The sequence below is a fragment of the Schistocerca serialis genome, chromosome 1 (genome assembly GCF_023864345.2).
Source record: "Schistocerca serialis cubense isolate TAMUIC-IGC-003099 chromosome 1, iqSchSeri2.2, whole genome shotgun sequence".
Lineage (NCBI taxonomy): Eukaryota > Metazoa > Arthropoda > Insecta > Orthoptera > Acrididae > Schistocerca > Schistocerca serialis.
Window position 1 is genome coordinate 428,151,777 of NC_064638.1, and position 22,723 is coordinate 428,174,499.

Genomic DNA, 22,723 nt, shown 5'->3' on the forward strand with positions numbered 1-22,723 from the left:
ATAACATTTTTCCGGACAGTGCTCAGACTGAAGTATTTAATGTGTACCTAATTGTTAATAGATTATCTGTCTTGATACACAATTAATGAAAATAAAAAATGTAGCACCTTACAGTCTTGAGGCAGGTTCATACAAAGCAGCGAGGCAGTTGAAAGAAGATGCATGGGAAGAGGCATATTCAGGGTGAGTCACCTAACGTTACCGCTGGGTATATTTCGTAAACCACATCAAATACTGACGAACCGATTCTACAGACCGAACGTGAGGAGAGGGGCTAGTGTAATTGTTCAATACAAACCATACAAAAATGCACGGAAGTATGTTTTTTAACACAAACCTACGTTTTTTTAAATGGGACCACGTTAGTTTTGTTAGCACACATGAACATATAAACAAATACGTAATTGTAACCTAAAGTTGACGCTTGAAACCTCCGACGTTCAGTTGCGTGTTGTAACAAACACGGGCCACGGTCGGCGAGCAGCATCTGCAGGGACATGTTTGCGATGACGACCGCGTTTACGAGTGTGGCTGTAGTGCACTGTTGTGGTTTGGTCTACCTGTCGCAGTGTCCGCATGTAGCGCTTGCTGCTATTGTTATTCTGCATTCGTCTCCGCACGCAGACCAACTGTAGTACATCGTGTTACCAGACGTCTGTGATAGTGTAGTGTTATAGGAACTGTGACCATGATGTATTCGAACTCTGAAAAGGCGGAGATGATACTCATCAATGGCGAGTGTCGACGAAATGCAGCTGAAGCCTGCAGGGTGTATGCAGAAGGGTACCCGGACAGAGAGCATCCAACGTGCCGCACATTGCAAAACATCTACCGCCAACTGTATGCAACAGGTATTGTCGTAGCACGCAAACGGGTCCGTAACAGGCCCGTCACAGGAGAAGCGGGTGCAGTTGGTGTGTTAGCTGCTGTTGCCATGAACCCACACACGAGTACACGGGGCATTGCGAGAGCCGGTGGACTGAGTCAAAGTAGTGTCATGCGCATACTGCATCGTCACCGCTTTCAACCGTTTCATGTGTCGCTACATCAGCAATTACATGGTGATGACTTTAATCATCGAGTGCAATTCTGTCAATGGGCATTAACAGAGAATGCGTTGCAGTTCTACCTGTTTACCGATGAAGCGGGTTAACAAACCACGGGGCAGTGAATCTACGGAACATGCATTACTGGTCCGTGGACAATCCTCGCTGGCTCAGACAGGTAGAGCGACAGCGACCGTGGACTGTAAATGTATGGTGCGGAATCATTGGCGACCACCTCATTGGTCCTCACTTCATTGCAGGGGCCCAAACAGCTGCAACATACATCGCGTTTCTACAGAATGATCTGCGAACGTTGCTCGAAAATGTCCCACTGGAAACGCGTCGACGTATGTGGTATCAGCATGATGGTGCACCTGCACATTCCGCAATTAACACTAGGCTGACCCTTGACAGAATGTTCGACGGACGTTTCATAGGACGTGGAGGACGCATAAATTGGCCAGCCCGTTTTCCTGATCTTACACCTCTGGACTTATTTCTGTGTGGTACATTAAAGCAGAATGTGTACCGTGATGTGCCTACAACCCCAGATGATATGAAACAATGTATTGTGGCAGCCTGCGGCGACATTACGCCAGATGTACTGCGGCGTGCACGACATTCATTACGTCAGAGATTGCAATTGTGTGCAGCAAATGGTGGCTACCACATTGATCATCTATTGGCCTGACATATCGGGACACACTCTAGTCCACTCCGTAATTGAAAACGCAAACCACGTGTGTACGTGTACCTCACCCCTCATGGTAATGTACATGTGCGTCAGTGAAAAAGACCAATAAAAAGTTGTTAGCATGTGGACGTAATGTGCTGTTCCAGTCTCTTCTGTACCTAAGGTCCATCACCGTTCCCTTTGGATCCCTACGTAATTCGGTGCTCTCCGATACACACGATCGAACAGCGGAGGAGTGGTACTCAAGCGTCAACTTTAGGTTACAATATCTCCGGATGTAATTAACATTTTACAATGCAACAAATGGCACTGATTACGTATTTGTTTATATGTTCAGATGTGCTAACAAAACTAAGGGGATTCCATTTAAAAAAACGTAGGCTTGTGTTAAAAAACATACTTCCGTGCATTTTTTTAAGGTTTGTATTAACCAATTACACTAGCCTCTCTCCTCACGTTCGGTCCATGGAATAGATTCGTCAGTATTTGATGTGGTTTACGAAATATATCCAGCGATAATGTTAGGTGACTCACCCTGTATAGAAAGAGAGCAAATGTGAAATTCCATCCACTCCATAGTTCATTTATCTCAATATTTTAGGATTGCTTTCCTGAAACGTTACACACAAAGATCAATTTAAAAAAAAAACTATGCCATGGATAACTAAGAGAATCAAAATTTCATTTAAGAGGGAAAAGAAAAATTATGCAAAGAAAAAATCAATCTGTGTACAAGATACTATAACAGTTAAACTAAATGACAACGCTATGACTAACAATTAATAAGTTGCAAGTACTTTTAACGATTACTTCTTAAATTTAGCAGCAAAAATGGATTCAATGGTTCAATTGAAAAAGCAAGAGCTTATACAAATGCCATTTCATAAAACTTTAACATCTAGAAATAGCATGAACATCCATCACTGAAATTAATAGAAATATGAAAATTCTGCAAAACAAAAGCTCATATGGTGTTGATGGAATTTCGAATAAAATTCTGAAAAGTTGTCCTTAATGACATAATTATGTATTTCATCACGGGAACAGTGATCTTTTTCTAGACAGATTAAAATATGAAATTGTTAAACCTCTTTACAATATAGGTGACAAGAAAGACTAGTTTCCTTATTGACATCTTTTCCAGAATATTCGAAAAAGTAATGTACTCAAGACTAGTCTCACGTTTAGGTCAAAACAATTTACATACAATATCACAATTTGGCTTCCAGAAGGGTTTCTTGACTGAGAGAGCTATTTAACATTTACTCATCACATATCACAAGCCTTAAATAATAAATTATTGCCAGCTGGAATTTTTTGTCATCTTTCCAAGGCATTTAATTGAGTAAATCATGTTGGACTCTTTGAAAAACCCAACCTTTAGGAAACTGTCGACTTTACACACAACGGATTTGAATCATCTTAACAAACATATTGCAAAAAGATATGCTGAATAATTCAAACAATGTTGGAAGAATACAAAATATTAGTGAATGGGGATATATCGCAAAGGGGTCCCAGGGTTTAATTTTGAGTCGATTTCTATTCCTTAATTATGGGAATGTCTTTCCACTTAACTTTCAACAAGCAGAATTGATACTTTTTTCCAGATTATCCCATCAGAGTGAAAGCAACTGTAGAGATGGTTAATGATGTTGTTCAAAGCATTATTAACTCTAGCAATACCAAAGCATTTTCCATAAGATATTGTACCTCAAGAGGGTGCTTTATACCCACCAAAAAAATTAAAAAAAATTAAATACTTCATTAGTTGCCGACAACTTTTATTAATAACAAAAAAATGGTTCAAATGGCTCTGAGCACTATGAGGCTTAACTTCTGAGGTCACCAGTCCCCTAGAACTTAGAACTACTTAAACCTAACTAACCTAAGGACAGCACACACATCCATGCCCGAGGCAGGATTCGAACCTGCGACCTTAGCGGTCGCGTGGTTCCAGACTGTAGCGCCTACAACCGTATTAATAACATTCTTTCTAATTAGGTGCTGATGTACAAGTAGTATAAGAAGGGTCCAGAATCTGAAAATATCTTTTAGCACAATCACAGCACTAGTACTGTATTTTCTGTGTTATGTATGCAGAGAGGAAGAGTGATTTATGACCACCTCAAAAAATTTAAAAAGTTGAGGTCTCCATTAACTGTCGTGACTTCAATTCACAACATACTTATTAACGATATAAACATGTGCAAGAAGAGTCAAGAACTTGAAAATATAAATATGACATTTATTACGAAAATTCACAGTCAGTACTAAGGCCTAAATTGTTGGTTTACATTTACTGAAAAATATAAAAAAACACCGAATTTGGTATAAGAAATCACTAAAAACTATTAGAATGTATTCAAAGTTTTAAAATATAAAGTACATTACTAGATTACAATGATTTCAAAACATGGACATGAAGTACTCCACCCCCCCCCCCCCCTCCCCGGCTCCCCAGCCTCTTAGTGTTGCAAGGGTTAAGTTTTCTCTGAAAGTGTACTCTCCCTAAATTTTGAGGAAACGCATTATATTCAGTTTTCTACAACACACAGTGGCGTACCAACAATTTATATGTAACGTGGGCAGGAACCAGTAAATGGAGTGGAGTGCTCCATATTTTTCCGTGTACATGTCGATGAAAGTGAACAAGCACCATATTACTGTGCTTCTCAAATAATGTTCAGCTACTTTTGCTCTTCGTATAATTGCTAGTTTTAGAAACAAACGAATCAACCTCCTGACACATTTTGCATATCTTCGTCTGTATTCTTTAAGACTTATGTCTTGCAATTGCACAGTGACATCTCAAATCGAGGCATCTGCTTGACTTAGCTCAAAATTTTGGCTATGAACGGTAATAAGAAGACCATCAGCATGACATAACTTAAATGACAGGTATTGTCTGAGATTCAGTCAGGTATGCCGCGGACTTCCTGAGAAGACACACCACAGCTGCCGATCCGCGTCTACCTGAAGTGTCTATTTACAGTGCCACGCCATTCACCCCATTGAAATGACCAATCGCCTCACTGTAGTAAAATACACTCTATTACAGAAAAGAAGCAGACGTCTGGTAGCCAATATTCCGAGTTTCTCTTGTATCTGTAAGGATTTACACCCAATGTGAGCTTCAGATCATAAATATAACAGGCAATAATTTCGCTAACGAGGCTACTTATTGATGTATGGTTGTTATGCTTGGGTCCACAGCTGAATTAAAATCCTTGTCACTTTCCCCATACTATAGTTTATTCTTATTTAAACTAAACGCTTGTTTCATGGCCCATTTCTTCATTTCAATCCCTTGTGCATTTTCAAGACACATTATGCAAGAAGTGTGGTATAAGGGTCAATTTCTGAAACGCATCTCATGATCAACGCAGCAGAGTGGAATATATCAACAAGTAACAACGTCTCACATCACCAGCAAATAGCATACTCTTGTGCATTTATACTCTACTGCAAAAATGAAAAAGTAGCAACTCTTTCTTGGTTCTAGGACACAGTGCCGGCCGCGGTGGCCGAGCGGTTCTAGGCGCTTCAGTCTGGAACCGCGCGACCGCTACGTCGCAGGTTCGAATCCTGCCTCGGGCATGGGTGTGTGTGATGTCCTTAGGTTGGTTAGGTTTAAGTAGTTCTGAGTTCTAGGGGACTGATGAGCTCAGAAGTTAAGTCCCATAGTGTTCAGAGTCATTTGAACCATTTTTTTGGGACACAGTATCTCAAGATTGCGCAATAATTCTTCTGCATACATCGTATATCTCGCATAAGGATCATGAGAATTAGATATCATAGATAGGAGCACGTGCAGATGCATTAGTATAGTCATTTTCACTCGCTCTTTGCACAGTTGGGATAGTACAGAAACTAATAAAAATACGAAGTATTCTCCATCATGTACTACATTTATCCAATACGCTTTCGTGTGATCAACTTCGTCTTCCGACCAAATACATTCTAAGACAAAAAAAGACGATGCACCACAAATAAATTATCCGAATGGTTGCAAATCGGTAGAAGTTTCAGAAAAGCTGGACGATTTATTCAGGAGAAAGATCTTCACAAATTAAGAAATTCAATAACGCGTTGGTCCAGCTCTGTCACTTATGCAAGCAGTTATTCGGCTTGGTATAGTTTGACACAGTTGCTGGATATCCTCCTGAGCGATACAGTGCCAAATTCTATCTAATTGGCGCGTTAGATTGTCAAAATCCTGAGATGCTTGGAGGGCCCTCCCCATAAGGCTCTAAACGTTCTCAAGTGGGGTGAAGTCCGGCGACCTTGCTGGCCAAGGTAGGGTTTAGCATACACGAAGACAAGCATTGAAACTCCCACTCTATGCAGATGGGCATTATCATGCTGAAATATAAGCCTAGGATGGCTTGCCATATCGTCGACGTACCATTGTGCTGTAACTGTGCCGCAGATGACAACCAAAAGGGTCCTCCTTATGAAGTGAAATGGCACCACAGACCATCACTCCTGGCTGTCGGACCGTATGACGGGCGACAGTAAGGTTAGTATCCCACCGGTGTCTTCGGCTTTTCCAGCGTCGTCTTCGCCGGTCATTGGGTATCATTTCGAAGATGGACTCATCACTGAAGACATTTCTACTCCAGCCAATGAGACTCCTGGTCAAATGTGTCCGAAACGAGTGTAAACAGATGCCAATGGTAGTCGGCGCAAAGGTGCGCCCTTAGTTCAGTCCCGTTTCTGTGAGCCGCCTGTTATTGGCCCTTATAGTCCCTAAAGCACGACTTGCACGTCGGATCGATGATGACGATGATGAATATGGGCCTCTGAGTGCCTCTCGACGATTGCTCTGTTCTCACGTTCTGTCGTCTCTGTAGGTCGACCGCTTTCTTTTTGACGCTATGTTTGGCCATGTTTCACTCATTCATGCCCAAATCGACGAATAGTGGCATCGCTATTATTCAAAGGTGGAGCAATTCGCCGATTACTCCAACCGGTTAGTTTACAAGTGCTGACATCTGCATATATTGTTCACGCGCCTGTCTGTGAGGCATAGTTACTGTCCAACTCAGTACACGGAGTGAAATTCTCAGAGCCTTTAATACTCTGGTATCGACATATCTCCAATCTACTATCCTCGCCAGCTGTACAGTGGAACTGCACTGCAGCGTCACACATTCATCCACCGGCCACCGAAGTTTACAATTTTGCATCTTCCGTCGATACCTGTATGAATATGACTAATTTGCGTAACTCCTTGGTGGTGCGTCGTTTCTTCCTTTTTTCGATTACAGTGCACACAGTAGTACGTTCGTATAACACCACTGTTAGAGTTTCATATGGCCTGTAATAACGTGTTTCGGTGTCTACATTAGTTCGTTGTGTGCTGTAATACGACGTCCTCAATTATTTGCTGAATGCACTCCAATCGCTATCTCCCGCTTCAGTTTTTACCCTCGACAATTCCCTGATGTCAGATGTCCTATCATCCTGTCCCTTCTCCTTGTCAGTGTTTTCCATATATTCCTTTCCTCTTTGATAATGCGGAGAACCTCCTTATTCCTTGTTTTATCAACCCAGCCAATTTTCAACATTCGTCTGTAGCACCAAATCTCGAATGCTTCGATTGTCTTCTGTTGCGGTTTTCCCACAGTCCATGCTCCACTGCCATACAATGCTGTGCTCTACACGTACATTCTCGGAAAGTTCTTCCTCAAATTAAGACCTATGTTTGATACTGGTAGACTTATTTTGGCCAGGAATGGCCTTTTTGCCAGTGCTAGTCCGCTTTGATGTCCTCCTTGCTCTGTCACTCACTGGTGATTTTGCTGCCTAGGTAATAGAATTCCTTAACTTTATCTACTTCGTAATCACCAATCCTGATGTTAATTTCATCGCAGTTCGTATATCTGCTGCTTCTCATTACTTTCGTCTCTCTTCAATTTACTCTCAGCCCATATTCTGTACTCATTAGACTGTTTATTCCAGTCAGCTGATCATGTAATTCTTCTTCACCTTCTCTCAGGATAGCAATGCCATCAGCGAATGGTAACATTGATACCCTATCACCTTGAATTTTAATCCCACACCTGAATCTTTCTTTTATTTCCATCATTGCTTCTTCGATGTACAGATTGAACAGTAGGGGCGAAAGACTACATTCCTGTCTCACACCCTTTTTAATCAGAGCATTTCATTGTTGGTCGTCCACTCTTACTATCCCCTCTTGGCTCTTATACATATTGTATATTGTCCATCTCTACCTATAGCTTAACCATTTTTCTTAGAATTTCGAACATCTTGCTCCATTTTACATTGTCGACGATTGTTCCAGATCAACAAATCCTATGAACGTGTCTTGATTTTTCTTTAGTCTTGCTTCCATTATCAACCGCAACGTCAGAATTGCCTCTCTGGTACCTTTACCTTTTCTAAAGCCGAAATGATCGTCATCTAACACATCCTCAATTTCCTTTTCCATTCTTCTGTATATTATTCTTGCAAGCAGATTGGAAGCATGAGCTGTTAAGCTGATTGAGCGACAATTCTCACACTTGTCAGTTCTTGCAGTATTCGGAATTGTGTGGATGATCTTTTTTCAAAAGTCAGACGGTATGTGCCCAGGCTCATACATTCTACACACCAACGTGGATAGTCGTTTTGTTGCCACTTCCCTCACTGATTCCAGAACTTCTGATGGAATGTTATCTATCCCTTTTGCCTTATTGGATTTAAAGTCCTACAACGCTCTTTTAATTTCTGATTGTAATATTGGATCCCCTGTGTCCTCTCAATCGACTCCTGCTTCTTCTTCTGGCACATCAGACATATCTTCCCCCTCATAGAGGCCTTCAGTGTTCTCTTTCCACCTAACCGCTCTCAGATCTTCATTTAACAGTGGAACTGCAGTTACACTGCTATTGTTGCCACCTTTGCTTTTAATTTCACTGAAGGTTGTTTTGACTTTCCTGTAAGCTGAATCCGTCCTCCCGACAAGCGTTTCTTTTTCGATTTCTTCACATTTTTCATGCAGCCATTTCGTCTTAGCTTCCCTGCATTTCCTATTTATTTCATTCTTCAGTGACTTGTATTTCTGTATCCCTGAATTTTCCTGAACATTTTTGAACTTCGTTCTTTCATTGATCAACTGAATTACTTCGTCCGTTACCTACAGTTTCTTCGCAGTTACAGTCTTTGTACGTATGCTTCTCTTTCCAACTTCTGTGACTGCATTTTTTGGAGATGTCAATTCCGCTTCTACTGTGGTTCAAATGGTTCAAATGGCTCTGAGCACTATGGGTCTCAACATCTTAGGTCATAAGTCCCCTAGAACTTAGAACTACTTAAACCCAACTAATCTAAGGACATCACACACAACCATCCCCGAGGCAGGATTCGAACCTGCGACCGTAGCAGTCCCGCGGTTCCGGACAGCAGCGCCAGAACCGCTAGACCACCGCGGCCGGCGCTTCTACTGTGCTGTCTACTGAGCTACTCCTTATTGCTTCATCTGTAGCCTTCGGGAAGTTCAAGTGTATCTCGCATTCTCTATCCCACTTCTTTTCGTATTGATTCTTCCTGACCAATCTTTTAAACTTCAGCCTACTCTTCATCACAACTACATTTTGATCTGAGTCTATATCTCCTCCTGGGTACGCCTTACTATCCAATATCTGATTTCGGAATCTCTGTCTGACCATGATGTAATCTAACTGAAATCTTCCGGTATCACCTGGCTTTTTCCAAGTATACCTCCTCCTCTTGTGATTCTTGAACAGAGTACTCGCTATTATAGCTGAAATTTACTACAGAACTCAATCAGCCTTTCTCCTCTCTCATTCCTTGTACCAAGCCAATATTCTCCTGTAACCTTTTCTTCGACTCCTACTCCAGTCCCCCATGATTATTAGATGTTTATCTCTGTTTGCGTACTGTATCAATCTTTCAATATCCTCATATACTTTCTCTATCTCTTCATCTTCAGGTTGCGACATCGGCGTGTGTACCTGAACAGTCGTTGCCGGTGTTTGTTTGCTGTCGATTCTGGTAAGAAGAGCCCTATCACTGCACTGTTCGCAGTAACGCACTCTCTGACCGACCTGTCTATTCATAACGAATGCTGCTCCCGTTATACCATTTTCTGCTGTTGTTGGTATTACCCTATACTTATCTGACCAGAAATCCTTGTCTTGTTTCCATTTCACTTCACTGATGTCTTCTACATCTAGACAGAGCCTTCACATTTCCCTTTTCAGATTTTGTAGCTTCCTTACCACGTTCAAGCTTCTGACATTAAACGCTCCTTCGCGTAGAACGTTATCCTTTCATTGGTTATTCAATCTTTTTCTCATGATCACCACCCTCTTGGCAGTCTGCTCCTGGAGTCTCTGGAAAATCTTGCCAGTGGAGAGATTTTCAATTACGGACCACATGTCTAGTGGATACACGTTACGTTATGTGTCTTTAATACAGTGGTTTCCATTACCTTCTACATCCTCATGCCATTGATCGTTGCTGATTCTTCCGCCTTTAGGGGCAGTTTCCCACCCCAAGGACAAGAAAGTGCCCTGAACCTCTCTCCTCTCCTCCACCCTTTTGACAGGTTCGTTGGCAGAATGAAAGTGACATCTCTGGATGGAAGTCTTCGGCCGCCTAATGATGATTTTTAATCAAAACTTAAGTGATGGCAGGTTTCGAAGCCGGGACAGTAGACGCTGTAATTACTAATCAAAGACGTTACCTCTACACCGTTATTTCAGCCAAAACAAAATGGCACAGCCCACTGATAAACAGCAGTCTCGTGCAGTGATTCGTTTTCTGCATTTGAAAGGGAGTGACGCTGCAACACTCCACGCTGAGTTGTTGGACGTGTACAGCGACTATGTACCACAACATAACAAAGCGGTTGCGTGGTGCAGATGCTTCCAGTATGATCAAACAAGTCTGAATGACGAAGAACGAAGTGGCAGGCCGTCCCTCTGTGAAGAACCGAGAATCGGATTCGAGACCCCGGTGCTCGAAGACGAACATACCGCAATTGTGGCTATATTGGAAAAAGTGAGTATCAGTTTCAACATCTTCCACAGCAACTGGAACATGACATTAGTCGCTACCTGTTTTTTTTCTTTTTTTTTTTAAAAAAAGTAAAGAAAACGCAGAATCGAGGCAGCAGCAGAAATGTTACACAAATTTCTTTATTTGCTTCCATGATCACAAACTTGTTAGGTCTTCTGACTACCGGTTTCAGTCAGCAACGACCATCTTCAGATCTATTTAAAAATCATGTAGATACCATACTTTATGTATGTGTGACGACGCTAAGATGATTCTGTGCTTATCTTTCGACAATGACACTATGACTCCATTATATTAGGACATGATTTTAAAACAGGTCTGAAGATGGTCATTGCTGACCGAAACTCGTAGTCTGAGAACATAACAAGTTTGTGATCACAGAAGGAAATATAGAAGTTTATTCTTCACTTTCTGGTCACTGTTCTATTCGCGACCATTTCGCAGCTTGGGGAATGTTGCAGCAGTGTCAGGCGACTTCCTTAGCATTTTTTGAGTGTGAACGATTGCTGTGTGTATCACAACGGCCCCGAAGGAAAGGACCAAAAAGCAAGCAATGAAAACATGTGGCTCACCACCGATGAAAGAGAAAAAGAATCAACTATCATGCTGAACCCATTTTAGAGACTGTCATGGTGTGGTGCTAACAGATTATGCTCATAAGACGCAAACAGTGACAGGAATATATTAGCAAAATCTCCTAACGAGATTACGGTGGCTGTACAAACGAAACGTTGCGAAAAAGCTGCCCAAGTCTGTGGTTTTGTTCCACGACAAAGCCACAGTTTCTTCTGTACAGGATAGAGTCATTCGTGCTGCTTCTTTGGGCTATTAAATTATGCCTTACACTCCCCTCCTTCTGGGGACATGGCGCTTGTTGACTTCTTCCTCTTTCCTTGGTTGAAGAAACGATTAACTGTATGGTGTTTCCACAATGATGACTGTGTCATTTTCGAGGGGAATATTATTTGCTGGACAGCCAAAATGCATACTTCTACAACCAAGGTGTCCACCAAGGCATCCATCGTTGCCAAAAATATGTCACGTGGAAGGGTGACTATCTAGAGAAGAGCTAAATAACAGCGCCGCCAAGTTTAATGGATGTAGCTTGACGTTTTCGGAGTGATAACGCAGACTTTATGACCAGCCCTCATATTCTTTGAAGTGGACATTTCATGGGCTACTTTAGCATCTCTTCAGCATCTACTGTGCGAGCTACTCTTCTTCGGGAACCGTCTACACGTCCCTGTGACTTACGCAACACAAATCCCACGACTATTTTTGTCCGTTGTGACAAATTTCTTCCAATTATCACCTCGCCTCTTGCGGTTCCTTGTCTCAGACTGCTCAGTACAGTAGCCACTATAGCCCATATAGCTTTGGCTCTATAGGTATGGAACACACTTCATGCTATTGATTTGTATTTTAATAACTGTAATACGAAAGAAAAACTTACGACGACTTATGACAAAAAGGAAAGGGGAAAAGGTTAAGAACACGTCCTTAATAGTGGGAAGCAAACTGGGATTTATGGAATTAGCACTGAACAGGGTTTCATGACAAGTAAAAGTTCAATACTATGTTCTTCTTCTTTTTCTTCTTCTTCTTCTTCTTAATGTGAACAAATGTGGTACCCCTTGATGTTAAGAGACACTTATGCCAAAAGAGGTTGAAATCATTGCTAGTACATCTACTATCCCCCGGGCGACATATGCCGCCATCAGATCAAAATCGACGTCTTTATTCCAGGAGTAATAATTTTCTTCTAGCACTGTATTTTTATGCATACCTATGATCTTCTGCCTGAGTAGTAATGAATAATGAGTAATAGCAGTCATTTTTCTTCTATTGTTGGATAACTGCGGTTTTATGACAAATTTTATTAGGGAATATATGTGTTATGAGGGAGTTGAGAAGTGATGAGTTACATAAAAAAATTATGACACTAATTAATGGAAATATGCAAACTAAATCCGTTATGTTGGTCATTAGTTTGTCCCAAAACCTAGAAAAATACTACAAAGAAAGTATTTCTAAACTTAGTTATCTGAGCAGTTCATTAATACTTTGTGATCTCTAAGGTATTCTGGGAGCTTATTAATCACTAATACTTCTCTTGTAGCCATGTTTTGATTAAAGAGGGTGGAGGAAGTTTGGGGGAGGGGGAGAGGAATATTCGGTGCATGCGTGGCATTCGATAAGACATATGCGTCGTGGGTAGTGTGAAATAGCGAACATGTCGTGGAGCTCAGTCTCCTTACGTAGGCTGGACACGTGCTTGGCGAACCCAGGAACTGATGAACGGCGCCAGTCCTCTGTAGCCGTAAACTATGATCACGCGTCAGCGACCCCGGTGCGGCGCGGCGGTAGACGTCGTGTACCGCAGGAAAATGGGATGTTGGCTTAAAGCTGTACAAAAATTTATTCTTAGTATTTAAACGGGAGAAAGGGATTTTACAGAAGGCATCACCCTTCTACATAAAAATACCGTTAGAGGCCCATGAAACGATTCCGGAATGGAATGCTCCTAATAGAAACATGTAGTGGCAAACAAGCAGAAAGGTTACCAAATTTTCGAAACTCAGGTGAACAGTTGAAGAGATCTGATAAATAAGTGATTGAATTGAAAAGTTTCATGGAACGAGTAAATGATAGGCTCGTAATAACTGCCGCCTTTATAATAACTTTTGATTCACCTATCTTGTCAGAGTGCATAAGATTGACTATCTCCGTCTGATAGTGAAATCGTTCATCCCATCCATTAGCGGTGGTTCAGATGCCAATGGTATGGACACATGTCACGTTCACGTAAGGGGCTCCTTGTGTCAATGTGTCAATCGTGGTACAACCAACAACGTAACATGCGTTGCGTGCACAACTTCCCCAATCGATGTGAACTGCTCCAGTGGTTACACTGGATGGAGCGGTGGTAGTCCTGTATTCCTCAAAGAAAAACAAAGAGGAGGAGGTCCAAATCACTAACAGAGCACCTTTCAATGAAGTGAAGAAAAATTACGATTCATTAAAGTCCTTCACCTTCAGTTCATCATAAAGGATCTTTCCAACGACAGCGTCGCTGAGCTGGAGTTGCCAAACACGTTTTTTCGAAATTCTCTCTCCAAAGAAGATGCAGTAAATATTCCAGAATTCGAATAAAGAATAGATGGCAATGTGAGTACTTCCAAAGTGCATCCCTCAGTGTAGGGAAGCAACTCAAGTTACTTAAGAAGTTAAGTCTTCTGGGATAGGCAATACACCATTTAAGTTCCCTTCGGAGTATGCTGATAAAAGAGTTCCATTTTTAGTAATTATATACTACCGTTCACTACACGAAAAATCCGTTGTAAAGGATGGAAAATGGCAGAGGTCACATTAATACACCCATATCATTGACACCAATTTGTTGTAGGATTTTGGAACATATACTGTGATCCAAAATAATGAAACACCTTGAAGAAAAGGATATCATAACTAGTACGTATTCAGAAAATATCGTTCTTCTGAAACACAACACGCTCCTTATTCAAATGAAGTGGTGAGTGCTACCGACAGGAGCTCCCAAGCTGATTCTGTATTTCTTGATATTCAGAGGGCTCTTGACACCGTTCTACACATGTGGCTCCTAATTAAATAACGTGCCTGTGGAGTATCGTCTCAGTTGTGCCACCGTATTCGTGATTTCCTGTCAGCAAGGGCACAGTTCATAGTTATGACGGGAAGTGGTGCAGCGTGATATCTCGAGTTCTTCGAGGAAGTATTTAAGCTCTCAGCTGTTCTTAATCTATATACACGAGCCAGCAATTTTCCAGCTTCAGCCCCTGTTGTTTCACGACGTTCTGATAGGTATCGGTACTATAAGTACTATAAATGGCGTCTGTAACGGAGATGCGTCCGAAGCAGGGAGCTGTTCATTGAGTTCCATTTAGCGGCCAACCAGAGCGCTCATGGCCGCTGGAAGAATGCAACCCGATAAGTGAGCTGGGCGAGGAGTCTGTCGTCATAGCAACAAAGTCGCGCAGACATGTCAGATCTGCTGCCTGCCGGCCGGCCGCAGACAGCTGTGACTCGTGAAATGTTGGAACCTGCGGACACTCTCATTCGAGGTGATCGACAAATCACTATCAAACAGCTCGCTGCTCAACTGGACGTCTCTGTCGGTAGTAGAACAGTCATCTTTGAAGTGTGTTACACTACTGTCAGGCAATTGAAGAAATAATTCCAGAGCATTCGTCGCCACAAATATGTAAACGAACTTCTCCTTCGCCATGACAACGCAATGCCTCACACAAGTCTGCGCACCCGAGAAAAGATCACAATACTTCATTGAACTGTTCTTCTTAGTCTCCCTACATCCGAATCTCGCGCCTTCCAATTTCCAACTGTTTGGACGAATGGAGGAAGCACTCCGCGGGAAGCAGTACGTGGGTGATGGGGAGATTATTGTTGCAGCCAGACTTTGGCTCCGACGTCGACTAGTGGAGTGGTACCATACATGCCCTCTCAGTAATGTGGCGCAAGAACGTCGCACTGAACGGAGATTATGTTGTAACAAAAAGAGTGTGGAATATGATGGTACATTGGAATCCTGAAGAAGACCCACCTGCTTTGGGGGAAGAAAAAAATTAGTGTTGCATTATCTATTGAATGCCCCTCGTAGAACCATCTCTTAGAAAATTTACTGCAAAAGATGAAACAAAAGCTGCGTGTTATTGGCAGTACACTTAGAAGATGCATCAGATCTAATGAAAATACTGCCTGTCTTGCGCTTGGCCGTCGAATTTTGGGGTTTTGCTGCACTATATGGGATCCCTACCAGATAAGACTGACGGAGGATATAGGGAACATCAAGAAAGGGCATCTCGTTTTATACTATCGTGGAATATGGAAGAGAGTATCAGAGATATGATAAGCAAGTTGTGGTGGCAATAATTAGACCAAAGGCATTTTTCACTGTGGTGAGATATTTTCAAAAAATCTCCATCACCAGCTCTGTACTCCGAATGCAAAAATATTTTGTTGACTCGCATCTACATAGAAGGAAATGATCTTTATAATAAAATAAGGCATATGAGCGTTCGCTTTTCCCACGTGTTATTCGAGAATGCAACTGTCTGAAAGTGGTTCTATGAAACCTCTACCAAACCCTTGAGAGTACATAGCAAATTAAGCACTAACCAAGTAGATGTAAAACAGACGAATACGCTTAAATTTCATTCTGCTCGCTCGAACTTGCAAACTACTCTTTTCATTTTATTTCTATTTGCGTCAATAAATTATTTACACAGTTAAGAAAAATACTATCTTACTGAATAATCGACATTCGGAAACCTTGGTTGTAATCAAATTTTCACTTTATGAAAACGAAATCTTAAGAATGTACCAAACTTTCACCAACTCCTGACTAGGGCACTGTCAGAGATCTCTGACACGCGATAATTTGAAGTTCAAGCGTGGGAAGCTAAGCGATGGCCCCTTTGATGTGATTACGACAATCGATCGTGTTGATACAGTTAACTCGCTATTACGTTTCCTCATCGCACTTTCTGCTTATTTTCAACATAACAAAGAAAATTATGCCTGTTGGTCGAGGTGGGAAATCTTTTCGCTGTGGAAGAAACCGGAATACGGATACAAAATATACTAGTTCAGTATTGCCATAATATTCTGCTAGTAGTGAGAGAGATTTCTTTTGTATGACAAAACTGAGTGAGATGAACATTACTCGGATTCGGCTGCTGATAATAGTATTCTTATTAACGATCAATACCTACGGAACTATGGTTTTACTTTGCAGGCATTTGTAGAAATTCAAAGAAAAGTTCACATTATTTTTTAACTAAACTAATAAAGCACAAGTGAGACGTAATTCTTAGAACGTATGTTTGGGACAACAAAAGGCACTGCACATGTTTCATTCAGTGATACGCTACTACGTAGCATAGAGGTTTCATTCAAAGGTCAACATAAATAATGCACTTCAGTCTTCCCCTAAATGTTTATATTGCTAAATACATAAATTAAAGAATTTCATTTAACTGAAGGGGTGCAATTATCTGCAGCTTCACCGTTGCCTGGTACATTCTGGATGACTACGTGATCTTCTTGAATTTTCCCACGAATGTAGTGCACGCTGTCGTCAATGTATTTCCATCTCTTGTGAAATTCTAGATCTATGGCTAGTGTGATGAGATATGCATTATCAACAAGGAGAACAGGAACAGTCTGCAGTGGGGAAATTTCTTCGAGAGTTTGTACAGCCATATTGCTTCTCTCAGTGATTAATTTCAGCAATCCCCCTCCCCACCCCATACCAGCCATAAAAATCACAAGTTTCGATTTCTGAAAAATTCTGATGAAACTTACAATATGAATTAATTTTTTTTAAAAATACTGTTCTAAAATTCGCCTTTTAAAAAATAAAAAAATTCCTATAATCAAATCATCAAAAGACACAGGATTTCATGTAAACAACAAGTGCTACTGTCCTTCCCCAGAGCAGTGTCCGATTGCTTTCAGTACGGTTTCTCGTATATGTCGTATGTCTGGGTCTCTGGTATACGGTATATGTCCTTTCTGCTCGATATATATCGGCACATATCGATATACTTCGTAACTATGACATCATGTTTTTAGCTGCTGCCAGATGCAGCCTTCAAACTGTTGCATTGTAGCTGTTTGGTGAACATTGTTTACACAGTCTCGTCACATTACTGTGACCACCCCTCAAAAGCCTGAATAACCGTCTTTTGCAGCACGAACCGCTGCGAGACGTGCAGGAAGAGAGTCAGTGAGGTTCTGGAAGGTATCGACAGGGATGCTGAGCCGTGGCAGCTCCAATACCGTTACTATATGTTACTATATGCTACGCTGTGTTACTCGAGGTGGTCCTACAGGTTCTTGATTGGGCTTAAATCCGGGGAGTTTGGTGACCAAAGGAATAGCTAAACTCTTGCTGGCGCTCTTCGCACCACACACGTACACTGCGAGTTGTGGGACACATTGTATTGTCCTGCTGCTAGATGCCATCATAATAAGGGAAAACAAACTGCATATAAGCGTGGATATGATCCCCAAGAATAGATCCATTGTGCCTTCATGAATGACGAGATAACACAGACCATAATACTCTCTCCTAATTGCAGACGTCTCATGCTCTATAAGCCAAAGGCCATCTCTCTGGTGGGGCATGAAAAGTTATTCACCGGAAAAAGCCACCTATCGCCACTCAGTGGACGCCCGGTTCCGGTACTGGCGTGCAAATTACAATCTTCGTCGCCGATGAACAGCAGTGAACATGGGTGCATGAACCAGGTACCTGCTGCGGAGGCCTATACGCAGCAACGTCCTCTGTGTGGTCGTTGAGAAGATATCGTTGGCAGCCCCTTGGTTCATCTGGGCGGTCAGTTGTACAACAGTTGCATGTCTGTTAGACCGACACGTCTCCACAGCTGTCGTTCACTCATGACACTTGTGGCCCGTGGTAAACTCATCCTGGTGCTCTCCAAAAAAGCAACTGAATATGTTTGTGCTTTTTTTTGTAGAGGCACCGGAAAAATTCTGATGATATTACTCTAGACGCTGTCACAGATGGTTGAAATGACACTGTTATTGTTGTCACTTAACTCTTTCAGACCCTCTGACTACAATTGCGTACTCTACCTTTTACTGTGTCTTAGCTAAAACATAAGTATTTTCTCCCAAATGGAAACCTGAGTTATACATTTGAGAACGTTCAGCGTCTTTCCATCACGCGCAAGTGCTGCCACTGTTGAGGATCACTATGAAAATAGTAGTAAGTCAGTGCAGCAGTATGAAGCAGCTCGTGACCACTAGTATACTCGGATTTGTTTGGTTCGCTATATTCCACCGTATAATTGAATATTATCATTGTTATTTTACATGATAATTATTGAATGATCATTTTACTATTTATTACAACGGAGAATATTTCGTAATCAGTCGTGAAGCCATGTGCACAAAGTGTGTTTTGAAAACGGATATTTATTGTTCTATAAATCTTGCATCTAAAATCATTAAAAAGTCATCAAAAGCATTACATTATAAACTGTGGTACCAGTTCCACCATTTCACCCCACTTGAAGTGGTGTCCTGAATGGATGCTTTATACACTGCTATTTCCTATTAACAAATTAATCGCATGCATGGTTCATATTCATACAATGATTTTGTGTATTAATTCTTTACAAAAACACAGCATTACATTTCATCTTTTTTATTTAACAACAGTCTAAAAGTTATGCAGGAATTTCAAAGTTTGAATTTTTAAATTTGCCTCCTAGTGTCTCCACTAATGATACATTGCTTTTGGGCTAAGTAAAGTTCACCCCTCTATTTATTCATGTTTTATATAAAAGATTCAAATATGCGTTCTTTGTATCTCTTAAGCTATGTTGTGCGTCATTATCTATGCAAATTTTGAAAAATCAATATCTCTCATAACAGTAAAGTTACAACCTTGACAGAGGGTATAATTGTGTGCTTCTTTCCTGGCACAGGTAAATGTTCTCTCAAAATAATGCAGAAAATAGAACGCTAAATTAGACAGACGTAGCACACAGTAGGTTCATTACACACAGAAGCGCCAAAGAAACTGGTATAGGCAAGCGTATTCAAATACAGACATATGTAAGCAGGCAGAATACGGCGCTGCGGTCTGCAACGCCTAAATAAAACAACAAGTGTCTGGCGCAGTTGTTGGATCGGTTATTGCTGCTACAATGGCAGGCTATCAAGATTTAAGTGAGTTTGAACGTGGTGTTACAGTCTGGACATGAGTGACGGACACAGCATCTCCGAGGTAGCGATGAAGTGGGGATTTTTCCGTACGATTGTACCGTCAATATGAATCCGGTAAAACACCAAATCTCCTGCATCGTTGCGGTCTGAAAAAGAACCTAGAAGAACGGGACCAACGACGACTGAAGAGAATCGTTCAAGTGACAGAAGGGCAACCCTTCCGCAAATTTCTGCAGATTTCAGTGATGGGCCTTCAACAAGTGTCAGTGTGCGAACCATTCAACGGAACATCATCGAAATGGACTTTCGGTCCCGAAAGCCCACTCGTGTACCCTTGATGACTGCACGACACAAAGCTTTACGCCTCGCCAGGGCCCGTCAACACCGACATTGGACTGTTGATGACAGGAAACATGTTGCCTTGTCGGACGAGTCTCCTTTCAGATTGTATCGAGTGGTTGGATGTGTACAGGTATGAAGACAACCTCATGAATCCATGGACTCTGTATGTCGGCAGGGGGCTGTTCAAGCTGGTGGAGGCTCTGTAATGGAGTGGGGCGTGTGCAGCTGGAGTGATGTGGGACTCCTGATAGATTTAGATACGACTCTGACAGGTGACGCGTATGTAAGCAATCTGTCTGATCACCTGAATCCATTCATATCCATTGTGCTTTCCGACGGACTTGGGTAATCCCAGCAGGGCAATGCGACACCCCGCCCGTCCAGAATTGCTACAGAGTAGCTCCAGGAACACAATTCTGAGTTTAAACACTTCCGCTGGCCACCAAAGTCCCCGGACATTAACATTATTGAACGTATCTGGGATGCCTTGCACGTGCTGCTCAGAAGAGATCCCCACCCCCTCGCGCCCTTACGGATTTGTGGACAGTCCTGCAGGATTCATGGTGTCAGTTCTCTCCGGCACTACTTCAGACATTGGCCGGATGCTGTGGCCGAACGGTTCTAGGCGCTTCAGTCCGGAACCGCGCTGCTGCTACGGTCTCAGATTCGAATCCTGCCTCGGGCATGGATGTGTGTGATGTCCTTAAGTTGGTTAGGTTTCAGTAGTTCTAAGTCTAGGGGACTGATGACCTCAGATGTTAAGTCCCATAGTGCTTGGAGCCATTTGAATACTTCAGACATTAGTCGAGTCCATGCCACGGCGTGTTGCGGCATTTCTGCGTGCTCGCGGGGGCCCTACACGGTATTAGCCAGGGGTACCAGTTTCTTTGGCTCTTCAGTGCGTATAGCCATTCCTTCACAAGTCTGCCAACAACCAATTTAGGAAATAAAGTAAGTTTTTGAAAACAGACACAAGTCGCACTTATTTTTAATTATTATTATTTAAGTTGGCTGACCGTTCCAAAGATTAAACTGGTGGTACTATAGTACCTAAACTGATGTTTAATGTACGTTTTAAGTAAAGTAGTACTTGACGACATTGAAAGCGCCAACTTTAAACACAGTCTTTAATCCTGTAAGCCAACTTTAAACTGTGTATTCTGATGATGCTATTGTTCATTTTAAGATCGAAACAGGCCAATAAAAAATACTAAGTGGAATTACGGTCGTTTTCAAAAACATAGTTTTAACAGTCGCTCCCCCTTCAGGCAATGCCTGCTCTTACTAACTTTAGAAAATAATCCATCAGTCCACAAATGTTCGAGAACGGATTAATAAAAAATAGAAGTTCCTTAAGATAGTGATGTTAATGCTTCAGGTGTTCTCTAATGTCTCCACACACTTGAGTACGAAGCATAGAACGTCCATACAGCAAACCGAAACTGTCAGAAAAGCCCATCTTTGCTATGTTGTTCAATTCGTAGGTCACACTGGCTTAAACCTCGGTTATGTCGTCAAAGGGTTGACCCTTCATGCGAATTTCTGCACTTTGACGTTTTGTTGTAGGACCGTATCGATAACACCAAGTTTCCTCACCCGTCAGGATTTAAAAAAAATGGTCCCTCTTTGCATTTTAATCAAGTCAAGGCAGGCGTCTTCTGAAGAATGTTTTGCACGCTTGGTTTAGAGATGTTGCTCCATAGCTATTTGTGATATAACAGTCTACCCAACTCTGGCCACACGTCCTCTATTTAACACTGCCTGCTCTCAACTAACTAATCAAATGCTCATCTGTTGCTAACAGTTGTTAGTTCAAGCTGCCACTGCAGTTAAAGCGCTGACTTCGCTTTAATGTCAGGAATAACAGTAGTCTGAACACTTTTTGGATGGACGGTGTATACTGCCAATGGGTATGACAAGTAGTCTTGCTGTGTGTGAATTCTGTTGTAGATAACTTTCTTCTACTATGTCAGTTTAATTGTGTCTTCTATGTTTGTCCACCATTGCAGAGCGCAAGATTCATCATCACAGCTGGCCGCACGTGAAGCATCATGATGGCTTCCACGAGCACCTCCCTCACTACGAGTATGCTGGTATGGAACCCGAGTACCAAGACATGAGACACGAAGATCTCTGACCAACTGCTGGAACCAACTACTTCCTTCCTTCTGTCACCGGCTTAGAAACGATGTATGGTCAATGAAGTCACCTACCCCGGCACTTTGGAGCCTAAATCGCTGCGTCAAGAAAGCCACTGGAGATCTTACTACCAGATATTGAGTAATGCTTGACTTACAATTTTTAATAGCATCATATCAAATAAATGCAACAAGATTAACATTAAACAATTGTTTCCTTAAGTTTTTCTTCCGGTGATACTGCTAACCCCACATTCATATCCCTTATTTACCCTCTGCTGAATAGTTTTAAAATGGTCAAGTTGATGATGTCTTACAAACACAGGATAAATCGCATTGGAAACACGTGTGCGTAAAGCTACCTCGTTTGACATTTAGACTGCCATTGTGAGAGATGAGTTTCAGATCGGATACTTACACTGAAACTACATACATCAAAAAAAGTTTTGCATCATCCCGGTTCCCAGAACTCGTGAAGACAGACGTTGACTGAGGATACTGTATAGCAGACACAATCCCTTTGACTGTTCAGAGATATTACTAAACCCACCCAAAGGTGTAAACAACTATGCATGCGCAGCGCCTATTAGACAAAGGGGTCCGATGGCCGATCAGTTCCAGTCATTCCACCAGGAAGGAGGTACACAGCTCGTGTTGTCTGTAGTTTAATCATGCCTAGATGGTCAATACCGCGG

General features: G+C 41.9%; 1 protein-coding gene across 1 annotated transcript in view; it reads left to right on the forward strand.

Annotated features, from left to right (window-relative positions):
- LOC126457640 (uncharacterized) overlaps positions 1-22,158 on the forward strand; it is a 72,968-nt gene extending 50,810 nt beyond the window's left edge. Inside the window, exon 6 of the mRNA XM_050094115.1 lies at positions 21,900-22,158. Coding sequence (XP_049950072.1) covers positions 21,900-22,027 — 128 coding nt within the window. The 3' untranslated portion in view covers positions 22,028-22,158. The remainder of the gene's footprint in view (positions 1-21,899) is intronic.
- Positions 22,159-22,723: the final 565 nt, after the last annotated feature.